At 36.6% G+C, this 16053-nt stretch overlaps 1 protein-coding gene across 37 annotated transcripts in view; it reads right to left on the reverse strand.

The window, feature by feature from the left end:
* The window catches only part of EPS15 (epidermal growth factor receptor pathway substrate 15), a 185398-nt gene that overhangs the window by 98929 nt on the left and 70416 nt on the right, over positions 1-16053 (reverse strand). For 16 of the 37 annotated variants that reach the window (XR_013520055.1, XR_013520053.1, XM_078331700.1 and 13 more), the window contains 4 exons: positions 9537-9737; positions 8594-8739; positions 6477-6633; positions 1717-1802 (listed from right to left, as the gene is read on the reverse strand). Coding sequence is in view for 31 of the 37 variants with exons in the window: in XM_078331700.1 (XP_078187826.1) it covers positions 1717-1802; positions 6477-6633; positions 8594-8739; positions 9537-9737 (590 nt within the window). In the remaining 6 variants the exon portion in view is untranslated. The remainder of the gene's footprint in view (positions 1-1716; positions 1803-6476; positions 6634-8593; positions 8740-9536; positions 9738-16053) is intronic. The other 21 variants (XR_013520058.1, XR_013520056.1, XM_078331704.1 and 18 more) reach the window with 2 other exon arrangements.

The following is a 16053-nucleotide window of genomic DNA, read 5'->3' on the forward strand; positions in this document are numbered from 1 at the left end:
AAAGCAAAAATGTTCATGGACCATTTACGGACCACATGAAAACGAAAAGTCTAAACACCATCATTGAATCAGTAATTAAGTATTTACTACTTCTATTTTGAACCAAAGTCAAAAATTTAAAAATTCTAACAAGTAGCAGAATTGTACAACAGACAAAGACTGCTGAACTTACACATCCGGGTTTCAATACCAGTACTGTCTCTCTAACATGATGTGTGACTTTGAATTTGATTTTTTTTTTCAATGAGTAACGACAAAATTAAACTATACAATCACCATGAAGGGTTTTTTGCTCTGGTCAGATTTCAATAATAGAAGTTTTATGCAATAGGAAAAGGCGGATAAGCCAATCCAATTAGATTGAATTTCATGTCTTTTCCAGGAAATACCAGAAGAGAAGCACTCTTTACCAAACTTGAAATTATAAGTACATGTAGCTAGATGTACTATAGCCCTCTTGCCAAAATAAGGAGAAAGTCTATCTGAGAATAGAATCAACCCAGTGGAAATGGAAACAAGAAATGGAGAGCAAGAAATAATTATATTATCTGAGCCTCAATATCAAGGAATGCTTTAAGCCAGCCCTACCTCTAAAAGGTTTCAGTTTCACAAGTCAACAAATTTCGTTCTTAAGTTAGTCTGGGTTGAGTTCTTACAACTGAAAAATTCTAAACCAGTTTCTCTAAAGAAGTCTCAACATAGTCTCACAGATGAGGTTAATATCATTGCCAAATTATTGCCATATAAGCCAGTTAACTCACTTAATCTCCTTATGTCTCAATACTGTCAGTTAAATAAAGCATATCAGCCTTTATCTGTCTCAAAGTGTTTTGAGGGTTAAAAAAAAAGATTGGTATGAATATTTAGATACAGTGATATTTAGATACAGTGCCCTGTAAAGAGAAAAACGATGTCGTTTTCAAAAACTAATTTTATAGTCATTGTTACAATTAGAATTACTATACAGTTTCCAGGGAACAAGGAAATTAATGAAGTATCAATAATATCTGCTACACTCAGATTCAAATCTAACTGTATTTGAGTCTGTTCTACATAGTACCTATGTATAAGAAAGAAAATTCAACTTAGAATAAAATAGTCCTGGGATCAGGTATTAGCTCTACAGCTGAAAGGTTTGTATCATTTTGGGCAAATAATCTCTCTAAGCATCATAAGTTTCTTACCTGTAAAATAGAACCACCACCACCTGTCTCAATTTACAAAGTTTTTGTGAGGGTTAAATGAAAGCTCTTGGCATGGTGTCTGAATTTAACATTCCATTTATTAAATTTATTAAATGATAATGTTTTTCTAGTATGTAATTCAAATATCTAAGGTTGGAGGAAAACTTTTTTTCAGTCATTCTAAGATACACATTTTTCCCCATTTTTCACTAAATGAAATCAAACAGTACCTTATAGTTAATGGCATGTCATTGTTTATTTGGCAGTGACTTTTCAGTGGTACATACGTAAATAGTGTATCCTGAAGTTAAGATTGCATCATATATGATGAAATACACTGAGTTCATTCAAACAGAACTGTGGTACTTAACCAAATAAGGTAGTGTTTACCAAAATATACATTAGAAACAGAAAGGTGTGTTAGGGAGGAGGATGCATACATGTATATATGCATATTGTAGATGTATATATGTACTGTGTGTGTCTGTGTGTGTGTGTGTGTGTGTGTAGGCTGTAATTTTGCTTTACATACCTCTGTAGGTCAACTATTTCATTGTTAAGAGTATCTAGTTCCTTAATAGCAGAGAAATCTGCAACAGGACTTGATCCTATGATGTTCTAAAAACAAAAAGTTCACAATTACACATTACGACTACAAAATTACGTAATATATGACAAAACACTAAAAATATTAAAGCTCTACCCAAATACAAGGTATTGCATATTTTACTGTATTACCAACGCTGTTAAGAAAATCATATCTAGTGCAATTATATATAATTTTATACTTCATTATATAGTAAGACATTTACATTTCCCTTAAATTCCCTAAAAGCTGTTATACTATACTATGTACCCCGTTCCCACCTCCGATCCAAATGTCTTTGTCACTTGATCCTAGACTGTTCAGAAACTTGCAGTAAAACAGATGCCAGATTCATAAACTAATTCCTCCACTAAAGTGTAAATTTCTTGGAGAAATAGATGGTGACTTATTTTTATTTATATAAACTGGCTGAGAGTAAACACGCAAATTTTTGTTGAATCTTAGAACTATAATAGTGGTTGATTTTCTTCAATTCAAGGTATTTTTACTTTAGTTACCTATTATGTCTATTTTATTTAAAGTAAAACCAACTGCTCAGGCATGTTCCATAATAAATGTCAATATCAATGTATAGGAAACTGTCTTCATATATGACATCCTGTACATACCATTTTCTTTCAAAAATGAAGGTGACAAAATTGGTCTCTGAATTGTCCTTATATTCAGAAAATCTAGCTGGGTTTATTCTGTGTCCTGCTATTTTACTAACTGTATTATCTTCACCTGTAAAATAGGGAAATAATCTCTGCCTTGCCCACTTTACAAGTTAAATGAAACAATGTAATGTGACATCACTCTACAAACTGTGTTATTTTATAAATGTAAGCTATTGTTATAATTAACTCTTCATATTTATATACTCATTTACAATTCACTAAGCACTTTAAATTCAATTGTTAACTCTCAAAACTAATCTGAAAAGTGGGTAGTAGTTAGGGTAGATATTATTAACCCCATTTTACAGCTTAGGAAACAGATTAAATGACTTGCTCAGCCAGGTGCAGTGGCTCACACCTGTAATCCCAGCACTTTGGGAGGCCGAGGTGGGCAAATCATGAGGTCAGGAGATCAAGACCATCCTGGCTAACATGGTGAAACCCCATCCCTACTAAAAATGTGAAATATTAGCCAGGCATCATGGCACAAGCCTGTAGTCCCAACTACTTGGGAGGTTGAGACAGGAGAATTGCTTAAACCTGGGAAGTGGAGGTTGCAGTCAGCCGAGACTGTGCCACTGCACTCCAGCCTGGGCGACAGAGCAGGACTCTGTCTCAAAAAACAAAACAAAATATGATTTGCTCAAAGTTGAACCCAGCCAATACGTTGTTTAATCAAGAGTCGAAGTGCTATTTCATGAAATGTCCCCTGTGGCACTTGCATATCAAGATCATTTAGGTAAACGAAATTATTACTCTACAAGTAAATTTGATAAAACAAGTACATCAATACAATTTGGTAAGTAATTCCTTCTATATTTCTTTATGCCACACTGCACTTTTAGTACTGAGCTGTTTTGACTATCAGTACCAAAACTCACCCATTAGGTTTAATTAACACTAATCTCAATTTTATATTACAGCTTTGTATGAAATATATCTATTTTCTGTGTTCCACTGATACACAAAAACTTATCAATGTTACATTACATCAGAAATGTTAAAGTGAATTTCTGAATGTGGCAATCATTCCTTAGTATTTTAACTCTGTCTAAACTTGACCTATGAGCTAGGTCTGGCCAGATAGCTAGACAGGTGAACAAAATGAAAAATGAGTACTTGGTCTCACTTGTATCAGCAAGAGTAACTTACTTCACCTAAATGCTATGAGAAATTTGCTATCAGAGGTGCAAATGTACCAAAGAACTTGTGACTTCCACACCTCCTCTGTCACTCTAACCAAAAAAAAAAGGTGACTCACATTTTATAGTCTTACCAGTAAAAATATCATTAAATAAGAAGACAGAGTGAGACAAATTAGTTTAACCTCAAACAAGTTAGAAAGTGACACCCCAGATGCTGAAAAAGTTCAGCTAATCGTGTATGTAGCATTTGAAGGGTATATGAGGAAAAACGTGTAGCTGTCCCCTTCTTTTAAAATGTTTTCTCTCACACTATCTTGTGCATTACACAAAAATTCCACTTCCGTGATGTTAAGTGAATCAGAGTGTCTAGGAAAGGCAGACTAAAATGCACACAAGGACCAAGTGACATGTGACAAAAGCATACTATTTAGGAATTTTCTCTGTTTTGCTGAATAAAAAACCTCTTTTTCAAATGTATCTTATAAACAAAAAACCACAATGCTAAAAAAGGCATAAAATAAAGCTCTAACCTTGAGAGAGTAGAGTTAAGAAACTGACAGTACAAGAAAGGCGAAAAGCAGAGTGCTGCAGAATGGAAAAAATAGTCCAAACTAGAAAAAACACAGAAAGGAAAGCAACATTCAAAAAAGGATTAGTCAAAGTTGCAAAAAATGCAGTACCAAAAAAAAAAAAAAAAATTAGATTAAGGAGAAAAGACGTTATTTGAAAGATAAAGCAAGTTTTCATTTTTAAAGTTAAATTTTTGGGTTAATAGATAAGACGGCAGTGGTAAATTCCCATTTCAATGAATAATACTGATATTTGACATAAATAGACGAAGGAATCTATGCTCTAGTGAATGGACTTCTGACAAATCTATTAAAAACTCTTTATAACTCATAGAACTTAGAGATTTCAATGAACAAACATCATTTGTTTCCGAAATTTCTGTCATATCTGTAATTTGTATTGGTAAGCGATTGAATAGGTTATAAAATGAGGAAGGCAGAGAAAAATAACAGCTTACATAGGTGAAAGAAAGCATGAAGCAACATAGTATTCCATAATTGAGGCACAGTTTTATAGCAAAGAGCAAAATTGCAAATTCAGTAAACTATCTTTCTGGGTGGCATCACGTTCAGTTTTCTCCACAACTTAAGGGACCCATGTCATATATCGTAAGGAATAAAAAAAATTTACAATATGCCCCCCAATAACTCACAACGCAGATAATAAAATATTTATTTTATTACAAATAAGGACAAATAAGTAACTCTCATACCTGATAGCTATAAATTCCATCTAGTTTACTAAAAAAAATCCAATTTTCTTCCTTTTTTGGGGCAGGGGGACAGGGTCTTGCTCTGTTTCCCAGGCTGGAGTGTAGTGGCTGGATCTTACTTACCTCACTGCAATCTCAAATTCCTGGGCTCAAGTGATCTTCCTACCTCAGCCTCCCAAGTATCTAGAACTACAGGTGTGCACCACCGCACTTGGCTAATTTTTTTTTTTTTTTTTTTTTTTGAGATGGAGTTTTGCTTCTTGTTACCCAGGCTGGAGTACAATGGCGCGATCTCGGCTCACTGCAACCTCCGCCTCCTGGGTTCAAGCAATTCTCCGGCCTCAGCCTCCTGAGTAGCTGGGACTACAGGCTGCGACACCATGCCCAGCTCATTTTTGTATTTTTAGTAGAAACAGGGTTTCACCATGTTGACCAAAATGTCTCAATCTCTTGACCTCATTATCCACCCACCTGGGCCTCCCAAAGTGCTGGGATTATAGGTGTGAGCCACCACACCTGGCCATTTGGCTGGTTTTTTGTTTTTGTTTTGTAGAGACAGTCTTGCTATGTTGCCCAGGCTGGTCTGGAACTCCTGGCCTCAAGTGATCCTCCCAATCTCAGACTCACAAAATACTGGAATTACAGGAATGAGCCACTGTGCTTGGTCCCAATTTTGATTTTTATTAAGCTTTTTAAAATGGGATTTTTAAGAACCATGTGACAAAATTAATGCAAAAGCCAAAGTATTCTACTGGTATTTTAAGATTCTCCTCCTACCACACATTTGACAACTCATTACTGTATAACATCTCTGAAAAATCACCACAGCTATGTTTACTTTATAGGCAATAAGAGATTAAAAGATACAAAGTATTTAAAGCCAAATAGCCATTGCAGTATGCAAGTCATTTTAAAGGTCAATTAAAGGCCAAGATATTATAAATGCATCATTCTAGGAAGGGCTACTAGATGAGGAGAGAAAAATAAAGGCATGACTAAAACAATGAAGTTCTGAAAACTCTCACTGCGGCCAGAAACCAAAACTAGCGAAAATCCACTTCTAGCTGTTCAAATATGAAGTTCAGCTGTATACTCAGGAATAATGGGTCATCTATGGCAAAAATCACACAGATTTATCTTCAACATAATGTTTTCCCTGGAGGCTTTTTTAATGTAAAATTGACACCAAGCAATCATCATATCTAAGATTCTGTTTTTAAATCTGTATTATTTTATGTAAGAGTGAATCATCAAATGAAACATAATAATTTAATTTTTATAGCTTTCCTTTTATAATCTATTCATAAAACTTAATTAACAAATTCAGGAAAGGAAAAATAAGCCCACATTTTTCCAATTTTAAGGCTGGAAAATATAGTTGTCATATGTTTAATGAATGGGGTAAACAAGCTGCTGGCCAAGGATGTTATACAAGGCACTCCAGCATATTCACAGGCACAAACTAAACCACAAAGTGTATAATGTTCTGCTCTTAGCCAAATACATTTTCTTTTCTATTTCTTCCAAATCAAATCTGTAATTTGACATAGTATTTGTTCCTTTGAAATAAATGCATTCAGGTTATCTTTAAAGCTTTCTTACCTTTTGTAAACTGGTCCTGTCTGATGGTGGAATCATCTCAGGAGTAAGAACGTGAGGAGGATCAACGCCTTTGATTAACTTCTGACTGATTAAGTGAAAAGCCAAGGCAAACTGATCCTTTGAAAGCTTCCCACAGTCCTTTGTATCACATAATGACCTGCACAAATGAACAAAAGGAACGGTATATAAGTGCCACAACTGCCAAAAGTCCAGAGAAAAAGTATCACTATGCGGGCTTTTTAAAAATAATGAGATGAATTTAAAAAGACGTCACAACAATGTGCAGGTTACTAAAAACTCACTCAGCTGTTAGAAGAGGTAGATCAACTAAAGTGGTAAAAAGAGAATGTTCACCATGGTGCTCAGCAGGAGTCTCTAATCTGGGCTTACACTTTGTGCTTTCTTACCAATTTTCAGAACCACTATACAGTAAAAGTTGTGGTGGGCCAAAGATGTCCTTATTCCCAACATTTTAACATTTTAACATTAAAAGATATTAAAGATAAAACCTAAGTCTCAAGAAACTTTAATCACTGGTAGCATTTAAAAGGATTCCAAAACAAGCAAAATTTTCATGTTGGTATGCCTCCTGCAACTCTTGGAGCAGGAGGATCTAACGATCACCGAGTCAAAGCAGAATGAACAGCTGTAAATGGAAATCACATGTGAGGAAAAGGCAGCAATCTGGAAAGCCTTACAAAATCACTTGAAGAGAAACAGCAAAGGTTTTACTCTATTTTATTTTTCTTTAATTTAAAAAAAAAAAAGTTCAGCTTTCTGAAGCCCTGATCTGTTTAATTCATTGAAGGCCAGTAGGGCCTGATAAAAAAACTACATACTTAAAAAGATTATGTGTCATATAGATCTTAAATTCCAGCTTTTCTACTTATTTCTTGTAACCTTGACTAATTTCTTTTAACCTCTCCAAGACTTAGTTTTCTCATCTATAAAGTGGAAATGATAACACCTATCTTGTGAAATTACTATAAGAATTTCTTATAGTAGTAGTAATTGCTATAGTATAGTATAGTAATTACTATAAAATTACTATAAGACAGGATATATAAAAAGTATGGGCATAATGTCAAGCCCATGACAGCTGCCATTTATTGAGTATAGCGCCTACCCTAGGCACTCAATTGTGGCAGCAACTACTAGTTATGCATATTTGATCTTTCTCTGTCTTGGGTTTTTATTTCTTTTAAGGCAGATCTACTTACTGTCTGCCTCCGTTCTTTTCTAAGTTTCTCTTTACAACTATATGGTTCTACTTCTGAGGTTTTCTGTCTCTTGAAAACCTGAAGATAACCTCTGGTATCATTAGGTGGATTGGCAGCAGACATACTACAAAGCATTTTCATATACATTATCTCATTTTATGTGAAATTCATTAAAGACACTAGGGTTTGTCTTTTCCAAGGACCAAGTATGTTATTCCTATGTAAAGGTATGAAAGTATACACATACACTAAAGAATTACACAGGTATGCCTTGAAGATACTGTTTTTTTATGTTGGTTAAATTTCAGGTATCTGTATTCTCGCTGAAAATTTTAAGTTTAATTGATATAAACAGATGCATTTTAACATTATAATAACAATTAAGTGACACTGTTTTTTGTTTGTTTTTGTTTTTTCTGAGATGGAGTTTCACTTTTATTGCCCAACAGGATGGTGTGATCTCAGCTAACTGCAACATACACCTCCCAGGTGTCAAGCAATTTTCCTGAGTCAGCCTTCCGAGTATCTGGAACTATAGGCGCGCACCACGCCTGGCTAATTTTTTGTACTTTTAGTAGAGATGCTGTTTCACCATGTTGGCCAGGCTGGTCTCAAACTCCTGACCTCAGGTGATCTGCCTGTCTTGGCCTCCCAAAGTACTGGAATTACAGGCATGAGCCACCACGCCCAGCCAATGCTGTCAATCTTACAAAGTTTCAGGTAACCCATTCTCAAGCTTTTGGCCATTAGCCAGAAGAATTCTTCAGATTCTGATTTTCTCTATAAAAAATTCTGAAACAAAAACCGTCCTATTTACAAATAACTAAAAATCAAAATGCAGAACCTGGAATTGACACAAAGCCGTATTTTAAAAAATCAATTTAAATAAAGTCTCACCAAATATGGGCTAGTAAGGTAGAAGGTAAACCTGTTTTCAAGAAGATTTCACGGACCTCCAATCCAGACACAAATCCATCCATATCTTTATCAGTTTTCAGGAAGATTTCATCATATTTAGCTTTTTCTGCAGGGGATACAACCCACTACATGGGAGAAAAAAACAGTATTTCTGCCAAAATGAAACAAACTTTGAAGTGTCACTCTTTCAATTCATTACAGTATCTATCACAAATTCTGAACAATTCTACCCCACTAACTCAGAGCAACAATGTATCACTTCCATATGACTTCTCAATCAAAATGCTGTGGTGAAGAGAAAAAAACAAGAGAAAATACAGGTCAGTTAGGACTTATCTATAGGTGCACATTTTTACTACTTTTTCTTTTAAGAAATGAGTAAATTCAAACATAGTGAACTCTTGACCTATTAATGCCCACATTAATATAGGTAACTGAAAGTCTGTATAAACAAAATACTCGGATAATTCTCAATTTTTTTTTTTTTTATACTTTGACCTAGCAGTGTTAATGACAGGATTTACATATGCTGTCATTATCTTCCTTTACTCAATCTGACAAGAGGCAAGCTGGGAGCAGAAAAAAGAGCTTTGGACAACCCAGAATACGATAACTTGATCCCAAAGAACCAAGAGTTAACCAGAGATTAAACAAAAAATATAAATAACTATTAATTATGCTAGGGCAAACACGTCATGTTAGCATGGAGCATCTTCTATCTCAAACTTTATTCCAGGTAGATCAAGATAAAGCCAATAAAACATCCATATGACTCAAGGCCAAATGTAGAAGAAATAGTCAACCAGATGGTCCTCTAAAATTTTTATCCCTTTAATTGCTCTATCTTTGTCAAATGGTAAACTGTTAAATGCCATGCACTTTGTTAAAAAAAAAAAATCCTTTAATATACATAAATCTATACCTGTCTTAATGGTGCTTTGGTAGGTAAAATGCTTACAGATGATAAGGAGTGGTAAGATTCCTTGGCTGACGCTGAAGAGGGGATCAACCACACAGAGCCTGATATACTGACCGTTTTTCTCTTAGACGGTGGCACCAAGGCTGGAGGCAAGGACATTGGCACAGGTTCTTTCTCCAGTGCACAGTATACCAAAAACATGGCCTTCAAAATAAATGAACCAGGGTCATATATATTAAAAACACTTCACATTTACCCACCGAATTGATTATTGTTCAATGATAAATCAACATCAGCCTGTCTCAAATCCTTTTTTAAGAAATTGGGCTGGGAGGGAAAGAAGAGGAAAATGAGGGAGGGATGAAAGAGGAGGGAGAAAGAGAAAGAAAAACTAAGCAATTTTTAGGAAGATATCCTTGGTAAAAACTTGAGATGCACCCTTCAACTAAGTTCTTGCAATGTCAAAGGCAAATAACAATTTGAGAAACCATCTGCAAAGAAAGAAGTACTCTCCCTAATATACAAAGAGCTACTAAAAATTAACAGAATAAAAGAAGTCCAACAGAAAAACGGAAAAATAATTCAAAGAGATGTTTTACAGACAAATACCTTAAATGATCCATTCTTTAACATACAAAAATATGCTCAATTTCACTCAGAAGAAAACTGTAACTTAAAACTATTCTGAAATACCATTTTTCCCCTAATTGGCAAAAACTCAAATTTGATCATATACTTTGTTAGCTAAACTGTGGGGAAACTCTCTTACACTGCCAGTGGGAGCTGAAGGGTACCAGACAATGCTATCCCACAACATTCCACTTTGGTATAAGGATTATTTTGAACTGAAAGCAACTGAGAAGTAGTAACATCACAAAAAGCTCTCTGCCCTCCCTCTATATGCCTAGAAGCAGGACATAAATTTACAAAGGTGTCCATCTTGCCCTCTCTACAAAGGAAGGATAACAGTTGCTGCCCAAAATGACTTCAGACCCTTATCAGCCTAGAGATGATACCAGAAGAATTATACAACAAGCTATGCTGCTGGTGGGAATGTAAATTAGTTCTGCCACTGTAGAAAACAGTTTGGCGATTTCTCAAAGAACTCAAAGCAGAATTACCAATGACTCAGCAATCCTATTATAGAATATATACCCAAAGGAATATAAAATGTTTATCAAAAAGACATGCACACATATGTTCATCACAACACTATTCACAATAGCAAAGACATGAAATCAACCTAAATGCCCATCAATGGTAGGCTGGATTTTTACAATGTGGTACATATACACCATGGAATACTACACAGCCATGAAAAACAACAAGATCATGTCCTTTGCAGCCAAATGGACAGAACTGGAGGCCATTACCCCAAGCAAATTAACACAGAAACAGAAAACCAAATACCGTATGTACTGCTTCTTTTTAAAAATTTTTTTTAATTTATTGCATGTTAGGTTTTGGGGTACATGTGAAGAACATGCAAGATTGTTGCATAGGTACACACGTGGCAGTGTGATTTGCTGCCTTCTTCCCCTTCACCTATATCTGGCATTTCTCCCCATGCTCTCTCTCCCCAACTCCCCACCCCCTGCTGTCCCTCCCCTATTTCCCCCCAACAGACCCCAGTGTGTAGTGCTCCCCTCCCTGTGTCCATGTGTTCTCATTTTTCAACACCCACCTATGAGTGAGAACATGTGGTGTTTGATTTTCTGTTCTTGTGTCAGTTTGCTGAGAATGATGGTTTCCAGGTTCATCCATGTCCCTACAAAGGACACGAACTCATCGTTTTTGATGGCTGCATAATATTCCATGGTGTATATGTCCCACATTTTCCCAGTCCAGTCTATCATTGATGGGCATTTGGGTTGGTTCCAGGTCTTTGCTATTGTAAACAGTGCTGCAGTGAACATTTGTGTGCAATGTGTCCTTATAGTAGAATGATTTATAGTCCTTTGCATATATACCCAGTAATGGGATTGCTGGGTCAAATGGAATTTCTATTTCTTGGTCCTTGAGGAATCGCCACACTGTCTTCCACAATGGTTGAACTAATTTACACTCCCACCAACAGTGTAAAAGTGTTCCTATTTCTCCACATCCTCTCCAGCATCTGTTGTCTCCAGATTTTTTTAATGATTGCCATTCTAACTGGCGTGAGATGGGATCTCAATGTAGTTTTGATTTGCATTTCTCTAATGACGTGATGATGAGCACTTTTTTGTAAGTTTGCTGGCCTCATGTATGTCTTCTTTTGTGAAGCGTCTGTTCATATCCTTTGCCCATTTTTGAATGGGCTTGTTTTTTTCTTGTATCTGTTTTAGTTCTTTGTAAATTCTGGATATCAGTCCTTTGTCAGATGGGTATACTGCAAAAATGTTTTCCTATTCTGTTGGTTGCCAATTCACTCTAATGACTGTTTCTTTTGCTGGGCAGAAGCTGTGGAGTTTGATTAGGTCCCATTTGTCTATTTTGGCTTTCATTGCCAATGCTTTTTGTGTTTTGGTCATGAAGTCCTTGCCTACTCCTATGTCCTGAATGGTTTTGCCTAGATTTTCTTCTAGGGTTTTTATGGTGTCAGGTCTTATGTTTAAGTCTTTAATCTATCTGGAGTTAGTTTTAGTGTAAGGTGTCAGGAAGGGGTCCAGTTTCCCCTTTTTGCACATGGCTAGCCAGTTTTCCCAACACCATTTATTAAACAGGGAATCCTTTCCCCATTGCTTGCTTTTGTCAGGTTTGTATAAGATTGGATGGTTGTAGACAAGCTGTGTTGCCTCTGAGGCCTCTGTTCTGTTCCATTGGTCTATGTCTCTGTTTTGGTACCAGTACCATGCTGTTTTGATTACTGTAGCCTTGTAGTATAGTTTGAAGTCCGGCAGTGTGATGTCTCCCGCTTTGTTCTTTTTGCTTAGAATTGCCTTGGCTATGTGGGCTTTCTTTTGGTTCCATATGAAGTTTAAGGTGGTTTTTTCCAGTTCTGTGAAGAAGGTCATTGGTAGCTTCATGGGGATAGCGCTGAATCTGTAAATTACTTTGGGCAGTATGACCATTTTCACGATATTGATTCTTCCTAACCATGAACATGGAATGTTTCTCCATCTGTTTGTGTCCTCTCTTATTTCGTTGAGCGGTGGTTTGTAGTTCTCCTTGAAGAGGTCCTTTACGTTCCTTGTTAGTTGTATTCCTAACAAGGAATACAAGTATTTTATTCTGTTTGTAGCAATTGTGAATGGCAGTTCGTTCTTGATTTGGCTCTCTTTAAGTCTGTTTTTGGTGTACAGGAATGCTTGTATTTCTGCACACTGATTTTGTATCCTGAGACTTTGCTGAAGTTGCTTATCAGTTTCAGGAGATTTTGGGCTGAGATGATGGGGTCTTCTAGATATACAATCATGTCGTCTGCAAATAGAGACAATTTGACTTCCTCCTTTCCTATTTGAATACCCTTTATTTCTTTTTCTTGCCTGATTGCTCTGGCTAGAACTTCCAGTACTATATTGAATAGGAGTGGTAAGAGAGGGCATCCTTGTCTAGTGCCAGATTTCAAAAGGAAATGCTTCCAGTTTTTGCCTATTCAGTATGGTATTGGCTGTTGGTTTGTCATAAATAGCTTTTATTATTGTACTTGCTTCTAAGTGGGAGCTAAACATTGAGTAAATGTGGTCACAAAGAAGGGAACAACAGATACTGGGGACATTGTGAGGGTGGAGGGAGGAAAAAGATTTTAAAAACTACCTATTATTAACTGTGTGACAAAATAATCTGTATACCACACCCCTGTGACATGCAATTTACCTACATGACAAACCTGTACATGTACCCCTAAACCTAAAATAAGAGTTAAAAAAAATTTATTGTTCTTTGTTAAAGATGCTATATAAGGCTAAGTTCATTTTTTCTTTTTTCTTTTTTTTTCAGTAAAGGAAGAGTTTAATTAATTCAAGGCTGGCCACACCACATAGAAGACAGAGTTATTACTCAAATCAATCTCCTCCAGAATTTAGGGGTTAGGGTTTTTTAGATAGTTTGGGGGAAGAGGGAGGGGTGGCTAGGCAATAAATGCTTGCTGCTGACTGGCTGAGGATGCAATCATGGGGGTATGGGAAATGGTCCTCTTGTGCATTGAGTGGCTTCTGGGTGGGACCACAAGAGTGAGTGCATGAGTGAGCCACAGTTGTCAGACATGCCAAAAACTCCAAGTGCAAGGCAACTTGTCTTGATTTCAGGGTGTAGAAAGGCATAAGGGAGGCTCCACTGAAGGTTCAGTAGGAAAATTACATGGCCTCATTGTGAGTGGCCCATGGCTGGATGTCAGCAGCTTCTCTTTTTCTCTTTCTCAATGGATCACTTGAGAGATGGCCAAAGAGTTATTCCTAATAGCTCAGAATTTGAAGAGGAGAGGATGTGTGCTAGTATTTTTGGGCTTCAGCTAGCTGTGGTGGTAGGAGAATTGGGCACAACACGGAACATGAGGCTCCCAACTGCTTTCCTGCAGGAGCCAAGGCACTCTTGGGCAGCTCCTAGGACGAAAAGGCCAGAAAGGCCACAGTAGGGGGCTGTATTTTAGTCCGTTTTGTATTGCTATAAATAAATACCTAAGGCTAGGTAATTTATAAAGAAAACACGCTTAACTGGCTCACAGTTCTGAAGGGTGTACCAAGCATGGCTCCAGCATCTGCCTCTGGTAAGGCCTCAGGGAGCAACCAATCATGGCAGAAGGCAAAGAAGGTGCATACATGTCACTTGGCAAGAGCAGGAGCAAGCCCGAGTTGTAAGTCACCTTTTTGACAGTTACTCTTATCCTGAGTTTCTTCCATGTATATGTTAAATATACAAGTTAATAAACTTCTGTTTTTCTCTTTATCTTTTGTTACAGGGTTCTGAGACAAGAATTTAAAAGGGTATAGGAAAAATTATATTTCTTCCTCTAATGTGCTCAAATAGGTACCACCCCTTCAAAGGGAAAACTGGTAACATCTACCAAATTGCAAATGTATTTTCCCTTTGGCTCTGCAACCCTGTATCTGGGAATCTATCCATATGAAATACTGTATGAAAAAGATTATTAATTGCAGCCTTGTATTAGCACCCAAATGCCCATCTACAAAACCTGGTTTAAAAAAAATATGGTATACTCTACACTGAAAGTTAAGGTAAAAAATATATATATATTAAAAAGAATGGTATATCCATATAATGAAACACTATAAAGCATTAAAAAAAAAAGCACTTTGTCTTAACTGTGGTGATGCCTTCAGGCATACAATTGCCAAAACTCATCAAATTATATACTTAAATTGGATGCAATTTGTTGTGTGGTCTTGAATAATGCTAACCAGGAAAAAAAGAATCATGGAGCTCTCATAGTGAAAAGGTATCCAAGATAAACTGTTAACTCTGAAAAAGTATAGTGTTGAACAGTGTGTTTAGTGGGTTATCTTTTGTGGTAAGGAGAAAATAATTAGTTGTATTTGTTTATATTTACATTAAGAAATTCTAAGATAGGCCAGGCGGGTGGCTCACGCTTATAATTCTAGCACTTTGGGAAGTCCAAGGTGGGTGGATCACCTAAGGTCAGGAGTTTGAAACCAGTCTGGCCAACATGGTGAAACCCCCATCTCTACTAAAAATACAAAAAAAATAGCCAGGCATGGTGGCAGGCACCTGTAATCCCAGCTACTTGGGAAGTTGAGACAGGAGAATTGCTTGAACCCAGAAGGTGGAGGCTGCAGTGAGCCAAATTGCGCCACTGCACTCGAGCCTGGGCAACAGAGCCAGACTCCATCTCAAAAAAAAACAAAAAGAAGAAATTCTAAAATAAATAACAAATTAAGAAAACTGGTCCTAGAGTAGGGATAAACGGAGCAATTGAGAGCAGGGGTAGAACTGAGATTTTTTTTTTTCATTGAATATGTTTTTATATTGATTCTTGAACCATGATATGCATTACCTATTTTTAAATATTTTAATTAAATACATAAAACACTGGCACAAAATGGGAAAAATTTGCATATAGATTGTCCTACAATATATCCTCTTCATTTTAAAGCATTCACGGTACCTTCAAGAATTTCAAAACATGAAAGTTTTCGACAGCTATCTCTGAGCAAATGAAATTACTCAAAGTAACCTGGAACCTCTGATTCTAACAACCACAAGAAGAAAGCTTGCATGTTTCTTAAATTTTTTTTTTTTTTAGGTTGGTTTTTTGCCCAATGCAGTGGTGCAATCTGATTCACTGTAACCTCTGTCTCCTGGGCTCGAGCCTTCCTCCCACTTCAGCCTCCCAAGTAGCTGGGTCTACAGGCACACGCCACCAATACCCAGCTAATTTTCTTTCTTTAGGAGACAAGGATTAGCCACGTTGCCCAGGCTGGTCTCCAACTTCTGAGCTCAAGAGATCTACCCACCACAGCCTCCCAAAATGCTGGGATTACAGGTGTGAGCCACTGTGCCCAGCCTCTTCTTAATTTTTCCTTCCAGTGAAAATTACAATTTTCCCCAAGAGGAAACTTGC

The sequence above is a fragment of the Callithrix jacchus genome, chromosome 7 (genome assembly GCF_049354715.1).
Source record: "Callithrix jacchus isolate 240 chromosome 7, calJac240_pri, whole genome shotgun sequence".
NCBI classification, from domain to species: Eukaryota; Metazoa; Chordata; class Mammalia; order Primates; family Cebidae; genus Callithrix; species Callithrix jacchus.